Here is a 14753-nt window from a genome sequence, read left to right as displayed (position 1 = left end):
ATGTAATTTTGATGTAAACAAGGTTCCGATAAAGCTATCTTGTTTTCATAGACAGGTTTTTTTATTATGGATTCTCATTTATAAACATAACTTCTCTCCACACAAATCTGTAATTTGGAATAACAAGAATATTGTATTTAAAAACTAATCTTTATTTTTTAGAAACTGGTACGATAACGGTATTGTACTGGTGAGACAGTTATTTAAAAGTAATGGACAATTTTTTTATATTGTGAATTCCTTAATTACTATAAGATTCCAGTAACTGCTAACGTTTTTGATGCCATTCCTGGTGGCCTTATTCATCTCTTATCAGGTGATATATCCTCTGAGTGTATCTCTGTATATAATACTCACATAAGTATTAATGGTGTGGGGGTTTTAGGTAAAAAATGTAACAACTTCTTTATAAAAAACAATATGCAGAAATACATTGTTACCTAAATGCAAACCATATTGGAATTCATTGTCAGATAATCAGATTGAATGGAAAGAGGTCTGGAAGTTACCTAGTAAATACTATCTCACCAATAAAGTTAAAGAAATCACATATAAAGTTATTCATTTAATTTACCCAGTGAGACAGTAGTCTCAAGATTTTTTAGAGACATGGAGACTACATGTGTCTTTTGTAACTTAGAGGAAGAATCCATAAAACATGTATTCTTTGAATGTGTGTTTACCCAATTTTTTTGGATTGATATTGAATGGGCAATAAATGGGCAAACAATAAACCTAACATCATACCGTTTAAAACTGAACTGATGAATTATATTGAGACTCTAAAAGATGCAAGAAATAAAAAGGCAAAATGAATGTATAGAATATTGAAACCTTTTCTCTTGTTAATCCATTTTAAGTTATCCCCTGGCTTTATTTGGTTTATTATTATTATCTTTTCTGTTTATACTCTTTGATGCTAAACTGTAACATGCTTATGATTGTAACAGTAAGTACATTGTGATCCTCTGTATGTATTTTTTTTTTGGTAATTGTTCTATAATAATAATCATTAAAAAAAAAAAATATATATATATATATGTATATATATATACATATACACTCACCTAAAGGATTATTAGGAACACCATACTAATACTGTGTTTGACCCCCTTTCGCCTTCAGAACTGCCTTAATTCTACGTGGCATTGATTCAACAAGGTGCTGAAAGCATTCTTTAGAAATGTTGGCCCATATTGATAGGATAGCATCTTGCAGTTGATGGAGATTTGTGGGATGCACATCCAGGGCACGAAGCTCCCGTTCCACCACATCCCAAAGATGCTCTATTGGGTTGAGATCTGGTGACTGTGAGGGCCATTTTAGTACAGTGAACTCATTGTCATGTTCAAGAAACCAATCTGAAATGATTCGAGCTTTGTGACATGGTGCATTATCCTGCTGGAAGTAGCCATTAGAGGATGGGTACATGGTGGCCATAAAGGGATGGACATGGTCAGAAACAATGCTCAGGTTGGCCGTGGCATTTAAACGATGCCCAATTGGCACTAAGGGGCCTAAAGTGTGCCAAGAAAACATCCTCCACACCATTGCACCACCACCACCAGCCTGCACAGTGGTAACAAGGCATGATGGATCCATGTTCTCATTCTGTTTACGCCAAATTCTGACTCTACCATCTGAATGTCTCAACAGAAATCGAGACTCATCAGACTAGGCAACATTTTTCCAGTCTTCAACTGTCCAATTTTGGTGAGTTCTTGCAAATTGTAGCCTCTTTTTCCTATTTGTACTGGAGATGAGTGGTACCCGGTGGGGTCTTCTGCTGTTGTAGCCCATCCGCCTCAAGGTTGTGCGTGTTGTGGCTTCACAAATGCTTTGCTGCATACCTCGGTTGTAACGAGTGGTTATTTCAGGCAAAGTTGCTCTTCTATCAGCTTGAATCAGTCGGCCCATTCTCCTCTGACCTCTAGCATCAACAAGGCATTTTCAGCCCACAGGACTGCCACATACTGGATGTTTTTCCCTTTTCACACCATTCTTTGTAAACCCTAGAAATGGTTGTGTGTGAAAATCCCAGTAACTGAGCAGATTGTGAAATACTCAGACCGGCCTGTCTGGCACCAACAACCATGCCACGCTCAAAATTGCTTAAATCACCTTTCTTTCCCATTCTGACATTCAGTTTGGAGTTCAGGAAATTGTCTTGACCAGGACCACACCCCTAAATGCATTGAAGCAACTGCCATGTGATTGGTTGATTAGATAATTGCATTAATGAGAAATTGAACAGGTGTTCCTAATAATCCTTTAGGTGAGTGTATATATATATATATATAGCTATTTGTGGGTTATATTTTTGGCTTTTATTTTTAGGTCATTACAAAAATGTGGGTTTGGAGACTGTGGCAGGGCGGAGGGCGGGGCCGGGTCGTGATCGTACACACCCGGTCCCGTATTAGGCTAATCAAGCCTCCCGAGAGGGATAAAGGTCGACTGCAGAGATCATGCGGGAGAGAGAGATCGTTTACGGACATGTCCGTCATGTGTGTGTTTATGTTGTTGTAAAGTGATCAGTGGAAAGGAGGAGCGAGAACCGGCTTTTCAATATAAATAATAGTTTAATGATAAACTTAAAAGAAGACACAAACACACACATGACGGACATGTCCGTTAACAATCTCTCTCTCCCGCATGATCCTCTGCAGTCGACCTTTAACCCTCACGGAGGCATAATTAGCCTAATACGGGACCGGGTGTGTAGGATCACGACCCGGCCCCGCCATCCGCCCTGCCACAGTTGTCTTTTAAGTTTATCATTAAACTGTTATTTATATTGAAAAGCCGGTTCTCGCCTCCTCCTTTCCATTGACCACTTTACAGAGACTTTTTCTGTAAAGCTATACTAACAATGTTTAGGAACGCAAACTGTTCTATTAAACTTAAAGGTGGTTCATCCTCTAGATTTGATCTAAAACGCGGTATTAGACAAGGTTGTCCAATCTCCCCTTATCTTTTTTTTTTGTTCTGTACTCAGCTTATGAATATTTATGTTAAATCAAGCCACTTAAAAGGTATATCTATTGCTGGCAGGGATATTATCATATCCCAGTTAGCAGACGATACTGCATTGTTCCTGGAAGATCAGCATCAGGTCTCAGCTGCTCTTAAAGTAGTAGATGCCTTTTCTAAAGCTTCTGGCCTTAGTTTAAACATCAGTAAATGTGAACTATTATCTATTAAAGACTGCCAGTTACAACATATTGCTAATATCCTAGTGAAGGAATCAATTACATATTTGGGGATTGTTATCTCAAAAGAGGAAAAATCTAGATGTAAGATCAATATTGATCCCATTCTTCAGAAAACTAAAGCAAAGTTGAATCAATGGCTTTTGGGGGATTTATCCCTAAAATGTAGAGTTTTGTTGTGTAAAGCTGAGGGACTGTCAAGATTAGTCTATGCTGCCACTCCACTCCATGTTTAATAAACACATTATATTAGGAAATATATAATAATGAATACTTATGAATCAGGTGGGTTGAACTTCCTTGATTTCTGTCCTCTAAATTATATTTATACAACTAATTGGATTAGACATTTCATTCTAAATCCAAATTCTCTCTGGAATTTTATACCCAATTTTGTTTTCTCCAAATAGGTGGCCTTGAGGTGGACCTCTAAATGTATCTATAAGCATAACTTTAGATATTTATATTATTTAAAAATACATCTTTATTTTTTGAAAGATGGTTTGTAGCAGGCATAACACAAGTCTATCAATTATTAAATAAAGAAGGCATGTTGCTCACTTATTCTGAGTTTCTCGATGTCCATAATATCCCAGTGACACTAAGGGAGTTTTCTATTGTCATGGATGTGATTCCCACAGAGGTCTTGGCACTATTCAGAGCTAATACTCAAAACAGTATTGCGCCCCCTCCTGCTTATGATTTATTTGATACTGCAATTGGGAAACTTTGTTTTGCCTGGTCTTATAAATATTAATAAAACTATTCGCTCCTTACTTCAAAGACATTGTCACTATGCCAAACTGTACTGTTTATTGGAATAGACTGGTGGAAGGTTTATTATGGAAGGCCATCTGGGCTTTACCAAACAAATATTTATTAGTAAATAAAGTTAAGGAAATAACTTTCAAAATGTTACACCGATACGGTTAATATTTTTCTTATATTGGATATTGATTTGAACTGTTCTTTTTGCAATACATTGGCTGAGACCTTGTTTAGTTTATTTTGGCATTGTGCTCATGTAAGGACATTTTGGAAAGATGTATCTAGATTTATAATTGATAACATTGAACCCACTTTTTCTTTATGTTTAGAAAATGTTATATTTTGTTTTACTAATATCCCCTCAAATAAAAGGAAAGAATACTATATTATACATTTCATTTACATTTTTGCAAAATTTCATATACATAAATGTAAGTACAGAAAATCCCAACCTTTGTTTTTGGTTCTTGAAAAAGAAATTCAAATATATATCAAGATTATTTTTCATTCACATAATAAGAACACAATTAAAACTCTTTCTATATGTGAGTCCTTCAATATATTTACATATTTAGCCTTCTGCCCTGGCTGTATTCTTCTCTCTTTATATATGTATTATTGTAGTTTTGACTGTACATTGACTTTGTTTGTTTGTTTGAAGCTTAATAATATATATATATAGCTATTTGTGGGGCTAAAAACATAAGAGCTTAAGTCAATCCAAGATTTATTGGTTATACTACAATCACAAAATAAATGCGGAGCTGTTTCTTCAACAAAACCACAAAATGAGCATGTTTCATAAATGATATGATTTAACCTTATGCTTTTTTTTCTGTGTATAGGCTAACTTCATATTTTGAAGTCCGCAAATCCATAATATTGTTTTCTGTTGTTATGATTGTTCATAGTAAAAGAAACAACCATGCTTCATTTCCCTGATCGTTTATGTATGTATGTATGTGTAAGTTCTGCAATAAAAAACTATAGCTGACGCTTCACATATATCTAGAGAGTTGCGCAACTTGCGAATGAAGCGGAAGTCCATAACCACGCATCAAATGACTATGTTTCATTTAGAGTAGAGGTGCTTATTGATGGTTTAGGAGAGCTGAAGGCCGGTATGAATGTCGAAGCACATCCTGGATTGTTAGACTCTCTGTAAAACGTTTCCCTGCATATTCTACATCTGTGCTAAGGGTGCTAAGTTGGAACGTCCACCTTATTTGCTTCCGATAAGTACTATTGAGCTCTCAACCAATGATGCACTTGAGCTACGTAAGGACCGCCTCCCTCATTTCCATGTTGCACACAGAAAAGTAAAAATAAATACATGTATAAATAAATAAATATATATGGGATTATATCAATATGGAAATAAATATAAGTGGGAATATATAATTATAAAAAATAAATGAACACATAAATAAATTAATAAAAAACAATGCAAAATAAACTAATAAATAAAAATAAAATAAAAATAGAAAATAATAAAGTCATACAATAATACATTCAGGAATAAATTTAATTAAAAACTAATTATATTCGTTTTATCAAGACATTTATGCCTTTTTTATTTTTTTATTATTACATTTATATATTTATCATTTTTGCAGGTTTGGGCCTCCATAGATTATAGGCATATTTGTTTACTTAAAAACCAAAAAAAGACCAAACAAACCAACAAGTACATAAATACATCCAGACTACTCATACTCTGACAGCGCTAAAATTCTTCATTTCACAATTTCAGATGGAGTTTTACAAAAGTAGAGCTTTAATTTGAGACTTTTATTTTGACAGGAGATTTAAAATGTGACCTTTATTTTGACACGAGTCTTGTTACGCGCATGCTCTGTTCTCAATCCTCATCCGCGTGTGTACGGGAAGAGCTATTTTCTGTTAAATATTTATCTTTAGTACGTCGTAGACAATACATTTGACATATTGTTATATTCTCCCATGTTAAAAATAAATTTATTTCACGTTCAAATTCCTCTGGTCCATTCTAAAGCACAGATGTCTGCATGAAAACAACACGGTAGGCATTAACGTTTCAGAATACTAGTAATAAACAAATCTAAGATATAATATAAAACTTATTGTTGACGAATGACCATAGAACATAGTCATTCTCAAGTTGGAAATCACAGCGGTGATTACGACCTCCGTCCTACCAGTATTACAGTAACTTTAAATGTTGTCTGACTTCAGATAATATTTTGCATTCGTATAGCATCTTTTTGTATGTACATAAACATTTTATCCGCATCAGTACATTTTTTTATTATTCCATGTGTCTCTTAATTAATATGAGGTCTTAACTGCATGCATGCCAATTATAAAAGAATGATCAAAATGCATTTAAAATATTTTTTTATGTAATTTAGCACGTCACATTGCAGAACATGTGAAGTATTTAATGTCAACTACCCTTATTCATAATTGCTGCAGGTAATAATGGCTTCCAGAATCAAACAAGGCAAACCAAGTCAGAGTTCTTCATCTCAAGTTATTAAGAAGGACAAACTAAATCAAATGCAGGCCCATGCAAAGAGACCCACCAAAATGAAAGATCAAAGCTCTGATGATGATGATGATGATATGATGATGATGAAGATGCTTTAGAAATGGAGCAAAACTTTGCTCTACTTAGTAAAAGGAGCTCCATGCAAACTTTATTAGAGGACGAAGAGGGTCATTCTGATGAGGAAATGAGAGAGGAAGATGGATCTGCAGAGGATGACGAAGCCCCTGAACAACATGATGACAACAATGCTGTGGATGATGAAGAGGACTCAGGGAGTGAAGAAGATTTGTCCGAGTCAGATAGTGACCAGGAGGAAGCTGTTAATGGAGGCAGCAAAGACAAATCACACACAGAAGACATTAAAAAAGGTATGAGGTAATTAGATTTTTATGTAGCCTTTACAATAGTAATTATTTAAATGGATAGTTCACCATTGTTGTCGTTAAAAACCTGTTTGATTTGGCTTTTTCCAGGTTTACAAAATAAGATATTTAACAGAATGCCCAGGCTGCCTTTTTTATAAATATCACAAAAGTGAAAAAGAAATAGTCAAGATCTGAAATGGACCAAAAATAAAGTACATAAAAGTAGTTTAAATAAATCTATGATACAGTTGCCATAAAATCAGTGGACATGCTGTAAAAAAAATCTTTTGCCGTTTTCCAGTGGACGTTTTTAATAATAGGATCAAATGGTCCGATTCAAATCATTATCAAGTTTTATTGGCAAGATAAACTTAATTTTACATTGCCAATGGTTTATTAGACACTATATTTACACATACACTCACCGATAATTTTATTAGGTACACATGTATGTCTACATGTTCATGTGAATATCCGATCTTAGCATTGTAATGTATAAAATCATTCAGATATTGGTCAGGAGCGTCAGTTGTTCACTTCAACCATAAAATGGAGAAAAAACGTGATCTCAGTGATTTTGACCGTGGCATGATTTTTTGCGCCAGACGGGTTGTTTGAGTATTTCTTTAACTGCTGATCTCCTGGGATTTTTATGCAATTGTACAATTGTAGTGAGCATATTAGAATCTAAGAATATACAACACGTCAAACCTTGACGTGGATGGGGTAAAACAGCAGAAGACCATATCAGGTTCCAGTTCTGTCAGCCAAGAACAGAAAACTGAGGCTGCAGTGGGGCTACCATTTGTGGACCTTCCAGTTTTGGTAAGCCTGTGCCCATTGCAGCCTCAGTTTCCTGTCTAAAATTGTATGGCAGCTTTGTCAATACATTTTATGTTTTTAAATATTGCTTTATGAATTTTCAGTAATTGTTGTGTAAAATATATGTCCAACTAAATTAGGAATGTAACTAATGATTATTTTGATAATCAATTAACTATTATTAGAACGATTATTTGACTATTTGGCGATTATTGATATGATTAATCATTAGCTATTAACCGGTAATTCAGCTTGTGCCCTGACTTAAAAGGTTGTATTAAACATGCTTACTAACAATAAAGAGGACAAAATCATCTTTTAAAAATACCTCTAAATGGCATTCATGGAATTAAAGGAATTTTAATTCAGTAAAGCAATTCATTGCAAAAAATCATATTATCGAGTGTTTTTGTCTTGTTTTCCATTTCACGATAAGAAATGCACAGTGCATATTATTCCCTCATACTGTGCAATCTACGTTACATGAAAATTGCATCTCCTCAATTAGGCACGAGCTCCAGTGCTGCTAAGTTTCATATGATCTCATATTACGTTAAATGAGATCAAACGACTATTCAACAACATTTTCGTCAACAATTTTTTATTGTTAACGTTGTCGATAATGCCGACTAATCGTATCATCCCTAATCTAAATTCACCAATAATCTTTTTTGGCATGATTACATACAGACATCAACGTCGACCACTCTGTTCTCTAGATATCGGCATCGTCCATAATTTTTTAAATAAAAAACATATGGGGCGACAACTAATTTCCACGCATGTGTTTGTGTTTGTACAGAATTATCAACAATGTCATTTGAGGAAATAATGATGTTACAGAATAAAGTTGGAACTAAAGCATACAATAAAATTGCTTATGGTGCCAAAAGACAGCAGCAGCAGAATAATGAGCCAATGAAACGACTGAGCAAACACAAGTAAGTTACCTTGCTTTAAATTGAAACTATGGTTGTATTGCTTGTCACCTGTCACCTTTGATCATTGTTTGTTATGATGCATTTTACTTATGTGAATATGATCAATGAGTTGTTTTGTCTAGCAGTATTTGTCTATTATTTGTCTAATCTGGGTTTGTTTTGTCTCAGACCTCAGGAGATTTCTGCAAAGAAACATGTGCCTTTCCTCAGAAAAGTGATTCCTGTCAAGAAAATGGTAAATTAATGTTTGTTTTCCACATATAACCTGTTTGGGGCTGGTTTCATCAAAGCCTTAAATGCATTCAAACATTCTCATCTCAGCATTGGATCTTGTGGGAAAACTTGAGACTTTATATTTTGCAGATTTCAAGGGACCCGCGATTCGATGATCTCTCAGGAGAATACAAGCCTGAAATATTTAACCAGACATACAAATTCATTAATAACCTCAGAGAAGAGGAAACACAGGTATTGGGAAACTCATAAGTGTGTGGAATATATTGATTTCTCGTTGCTTTCATTAAATTATAAATCATATCCATTGTTATTCGTTTCAGATAGTGAGGAAAAAGCTCAAGAAAGCTAAATCGGAGAGTAAGAAGGAAGAACTGAAAGCCCTGCTTAAGAGACTGGTATGTAAATGTAATGCTTTTTGAAACTTTAACCTTTGTTAGCTTAAATGTGAATTGGTGGATCACATTACAAACTTTGATTTGCAGCTAAAAGTATTTGAAAATCAGATGAAAAGACAAACACAAGACTGGGTACTTAATGTAAATGAGGGAATGAACTATAATCCCATTAATCATTGTGAATGGTGAAAACTATTGATTTGGAGTTGTTGATTACAAGTATAGATTCAATATATTTTGGCGATTATTGTATATTAAGAGTGTTAGGAAATTGCGTTGTTGAAAGTGCGTCACGGTTGCTGTAGAGCTCTTTTACTGCAGTTTGTTTTCCGCGATTCTCTAATTGGTGGATGTTTTTCCCCTCAGTATTAGTGTAGTACGTCACCAGAAGTTCTGCTATTTAACACTATTTTGGTGGCACACTGGTGGCTTCAAAAGAAGAATATACTGTACCTTCCATTTAAAACCTCTTGGTAGGTTTGTTCTTTACCTCATGAGACCCGAGCGTGACTGCATTTTTCATTTCCCTTTTCGATTTGTATCTAGTAGCACCTAATAAACATGCAAAATGCAAAAACATGCAAAAAAAAAAAGAAACATAGTAGTAACCCTAGACCATATAGTTTTCCTATATAAATGATGTCCACATATGTGGACAGCGGGACTAAGTTGTGAAATTTTAAAGGAGACTTATTATGCCCCTTTTTACAAGATGTAATACAAGTCTCAGGTGTCCCCAAAATGTGTCTGTGAAGTTTCAGCTCAAAATACCCCAACAGATAATTTATTACACCATGTTATAAACACCTCTTTTTGGGTGGAATCAAAAACGCGCTGTTTTCGTGTGTGTCTCTTTAAATACAAATGAGCTGCTGCTCCCCGCCCCCGACATAGCTCTGGTCTCCGTGAATACAAGACGAGACAATGGTAACTTTAGCTGCATTAGGCATGGAATCAGCTAACGAGCACATTCGGAAAGGCGATTTGCAAACATTCACAAAATATAAAGTGCAATACTTGCATCTTCAGGATATAAAGTTAGAACGCGAACACATGGTACTGATCCATGCTTGAGAATAATTTTTTGGGGAAATCCTGCTTTATATTGACACTCATTCACAAAGCAGTCTGGTGTAAAATGATTTGCACAAACATAAATACATTTTTGTATGTTTTGGGGCACATTTCCTTCAAAAACAAAGCTTGTCCACTGCGTCTTCAGTGGCTCTGATGCCGGGAGTACATGAAGACTCTTATGATAAATTTCACAGCCAACAACAGAACACTTATGATGCTTACGAAGCTGAGACATTATTCTTCTCACCGTATCTGCTACAGCGTGGAACAAAATGGCGGCCGTCACCAGTCATGGGCGAGGCCTGCTCTAACGTGATGTCACTTTAGAGCAGATATGAAAACCATTCATTTTGACACACTGTTTTTGATTAATAGAAATATAAGAGAGAGGAGTGGGTGGAATTTTAACATTGTAGGGTGGTTGTGTTCACACACTGCCGTCTCACATTTATGTGCAAACACCATGTAAAAGTGAATTTTGCACAACAGGTCCCCTTTAAATAATACTAAGCTACTGAAAGTCTGTTTATTTATTTTTTATTATTAACATATTGCTTATTACTTTTCAAGGAGTGTTGGTTATTCAAGTGTTTGAGATGTTATATACATTACCGTATATTGTTAAATGTTATCAGAAATGAGAAAAATCATCCATTCACTGCCAACCATGTTAAAATACAATTCTGAATCTATGTGCTTATTACCATTGTCCCATGTCTGCCAATCTTGATGAGTGGTTCAAATATCATCAGCAGCCTGAAACTGAACTTTTGCTCTAATTTTAGGAGTAAAGTGACTTATAGAGCTATATGATGCTCTCTTGCTCCCTATTTAGTGAATGACTCAACCTCCAGTGTGCTAAAGCACACAATAGTGTACATTGTGTTTAACAGCTTGACGTTTCACGATAAATCGCTCAAATTCTTAAAATGGCATATCAGAAGAAACTAGACACAATTTTTTTTTTTTTATCAGTTGTAGTTTTGTTGCCATTTCTCCTAAAGACAAACTCTGCTTTGATCAGCACCATGTTGTTTTGTCACATGACTCGGTGCTTCAAAAGTTTAACCCTTTACTGAGAGCACAGATTCTTCTGAACTGAGATCAGTTGGTTTCAATTCATTGAAATTATACGTTGTGTATAGCAAAGTCAAAATACAACATCCATGCATGTGTACGCAGGAGTTTGCCTATTTTTAATACCAGAACCAGTTGTGCTCTATTGGTTATGTCAATGTTAAAGTGTCCTATACAGCTCTGATACTGTCCTTTATACTTCTGCTTATGCTCTCATGTATATCTAATTTTTGTGTGTGCGTGTGCGCTAACAGGAGAACCAGCAAAGATCTCGTCAGAGGCAAGAGCATGAAAGAGAGAAAGAACTTCAGTTCAAGAGGAAACAGAGAGAGCTGGTTGGCCAGGGACACAAACCCTTCTACCTGAAAAAATGTAAATTTAGCCATCTTTTTATTCTGCCTATTCATCTCTTCATCTTGTTTTTGTATCCCCTTGTTCCGTTGTATTTATAGTTTATAAAGAAGCAGTGTCAGAAATGACCTTTTCCATTAAAGGGCAGTTTTTACCACTTTATTTTATTTTATTTACTCTGGGCAATGGTTATTATTCAGAAATAACTCCTGTTGAATTCATATTTTGTTGAATGTTGCAATTGACCAATCAGAATCAAGTATTCTAGAGAGACGCATAATAAGAAATATATCAGATGTTACAAATAAAACATTGCAATTTTTTTTCCACTTTTGGTGGCACCTTAAGTGGAACACCTACTGTTCATTTCTGACCCTGTGTAGAATATTTTGAATCGTTTGGAGAAGAATCGTAGGTGGCTTTAAGGCAAAGTTTCTGTCTTTGAGTCTGTTTACGTCAGTGCCTGTAATGTTGCGACATTTAACAAACATTATTCATATGTTAGTTTATCTACTTGTTCAATGTACTTTAATGAGATTTATTTTATTTTAATAAACCTCTTTGCAGCTGATAAGAAGAAGCTGGAACTGGCGGATAAATACAGCGAGCTGAAAAAGAGCGGAAAACTGGAGAACTTCTTGAGTAAGAAGAGGAAACGTAACTCCACCAAGGACCGCAAAAAGCTGCCCAATCAGCACAAGGCACGCTGAATACAGACCAATCACAGCTCATCTGCTGCACCTTGGGTGGATTGTTATCTTAGTGTGATGATGATGTAGAATTATGTCTGCTAAATACAAGAAGTAATGTTTAATGGAGGACTATGCTATGTCAAAAGAGGGATTTCAATTATACTGTTTTAAAATTTCAGTTGTACAGAACTGGATAAAGATTTATTTTGTGAACAAGTTTTACGTTTTGGATGTTTTACCTTAATAGCCATAGCAACTCATTCATTCATTCTTCCATTCTTTGTTGTTTAATTAAAATGTGATTTAAAATGTGTTTAATATTTTGGGATTTTTCTTTAGATAAAATCAAATCACTGGCCAGACAGCAGTGGAGTCATTTATTCTTTGACACTTTTCCTGTTTTACCACTAGATGGAGCTAATGACTCTTTAAAAACATGTAGCACAATCCTAATTTCAAATCCATGGAACTTAATATGCAGAAAAATATGAACTACCACTGAATGACGTTGATCCATTTTGCGACCTCAAGGGCACAAGACATAAACCCATTTCATACACCGACATCTGTCTGCTGGATGAGTCAGCTCTTATTCTCATCTACCCTCTCAAAATCCAAAAATATTTTTCCATTCGTCTAGATCATGACCCATTTAAACATGGTCTGTTTTGGCCGATGCTTTTTGTGCTAAATCCATGAAGTTTTGCACTCCGTTGTATAATGAAATCGCCTTGATAATTAAAGGCATAGTTCTCCCCAAAATAATAATGTAATAATTCTTTGCATCAGTTTGATATATTAAACCCTCTTTTTCAGTTTTATTCCTGAATTTACCCTCTTTATTTATAGTAAACCTTGCTGTCTTTGCACAGACACCCCTCTATGGTAAAGGCCTCATTTAATCATTTAATTACATTCTTGTGTAAAGGATGGGACAAACGCTGTTATAAATCTTCCATCACTTCCCCTACGGGATTGTAATTAATGCTTAATGCTAATTTAAAGAAGGGCTTTTATTTTTTTAAACGGGGCACTCCAACTGAGTCCTTGTACATGTTTCATGTTTGGCACAATACTTGCTGAATACAGAAAGATAGACTTTGTTAACCTCCGGTTTTATGTTGGAGTCATTCCTCTGCAGTTAATCCCTCTCTTTGGGTCACCCAAGGCTTTTGCAATTCTTGGGTCTGAAATCTATAGCAAACAATCCCTTCTCTTATCCTGAATCTGCCCTGTTAAGATGTGGTTGTATTTTTCAGGATCAGTGACTAAAGCTTTGGCTAAAAGGGAAATTGTAACATTTGTCATACTCTACAGTATATGGCCATTGGGACAGGTGTGACTGATGCAATGGAGAGGAGATGGCATCAGGGAATTATTAACCACAAAGAATATTGCAATCATTTTCCATGAGCGCTAGTTTGAGCTGGCTATTGGTTAGCCTTCATGATGTACAGAAAAGTAATCCATGGCAATCTCACCATTTAAGACTTCTTTCAACAACAGTGACATTCGCAACAGGCTATTTTTTGGAAGTCTGATTCATTTTTTTGCAAATCGGTTAGATTTTTAATGCATTAGATAACATGAACGAACAATGAGTTTATACAGCATATATTCATTTTGGTTAATGTTCACTTATCAAAATAGTTGTTCATTGATTACATTTACAGATGCTTTTATCCAAAGCGATTTACAGTGCACTTATTACAGGGACAATCCCCCTGGAGCAACCTGCCTTGCTCAAGGACACAATGGAGATGGCTGTGGGTATTGAACCAACAACCTTCTGATTACCAGTTATTTGCTTTAGCCCACTAAGCCACCACCACTCTTTGGAAATTAATGAACAAATATTAACAAATTCTGTAAATTGCTCAATATTAATTCTTGTTAACTACTGCATTAACCAATATCAAGTTCTTGTTGTGAAGTGCTTTCTAAAGCTTTGCAAATCGATTCAACCAGATCTTTAAAAAGAAATGGGTAAAAAAAAAAAAAATTGTCAGAATTTTTTTTATTTATGTATTTTATAGCTGATGCTTTTATTTTACTGATGGGCATTAATCAATATGGATAATTGTATGTCGTCTCAAACTCACATGGCCTAAGGGGCATTTACACTTGGTAACTTCATGCATTTTTGCTGATCGAATTGCTAACTGATCATGAAAAGACTAAATAGAAATACCCTCCAAGTCGATTCAAGTTGGATAGAAATCTGATCACTCAATTCCAGAAAAACATAAGCCACATATGTAAACTTTACTCTGCCCAAACAGTGCT

The 14753-nt window shown here is 35.1% G+C and overlaps 1 protein-coding gene across 1 annotated transcript; it reads left to right on the top strand.

Annotated features, from left to right (window-relative positions):
- The first annotated feature begins 5832 nt into the window (after positions 1 to 5832).
- Positions 5833 to 13246, top strand: rrp36 (ribosomal RNA processing 36). Its single transcript, XM_052124302.1, has 8 exons — positions 5833 to 6021; positions 6435 to 6878; positions 8500 to 8638; positions 8807 to 8873; positions 9002 to 9106; positions 9196 to 9270; positions 11679 to 11796; positions 12343 to 13246. The coding sequence occupies exons 2-8, from the start codon at positions 6611 to 6613 to the stop codon at positions 12483 to 12485; spliced, it is 915 nt and encodes a 304-aa protein (XP_051980262.1). The 5' UTR covers positions 5833 to 6021; positions 6435 to 6610; the 3' UTR covers positions 12486 to 13246.
- The last annotated feature ends 1507 nt before the right edge of the window (positions 13247 to 14753 follow it).

The sequence above is a fragment of the Xyrauchen texanus genome, chromosome 50 (assembly GCF_025860055.1).
Source record: "Xyrauchen texanus isolate HMW12.3.18 chromosome 50, RBS_HiC_50CHRs, whole genome shotgun sequence".
Classification (NCBI taxonomy): domain Eukaryota; kingdom Metazoa; phylum Chordata; class Actinopteri; order Cypriniformes; family Catostomidae; genus Xyrauchen; species Xyrauchen texanus.
Note: the sequence above shows the minus strand (reverse complement) of the source record. Positions and strands in the feature narration are given on the sequence as shown.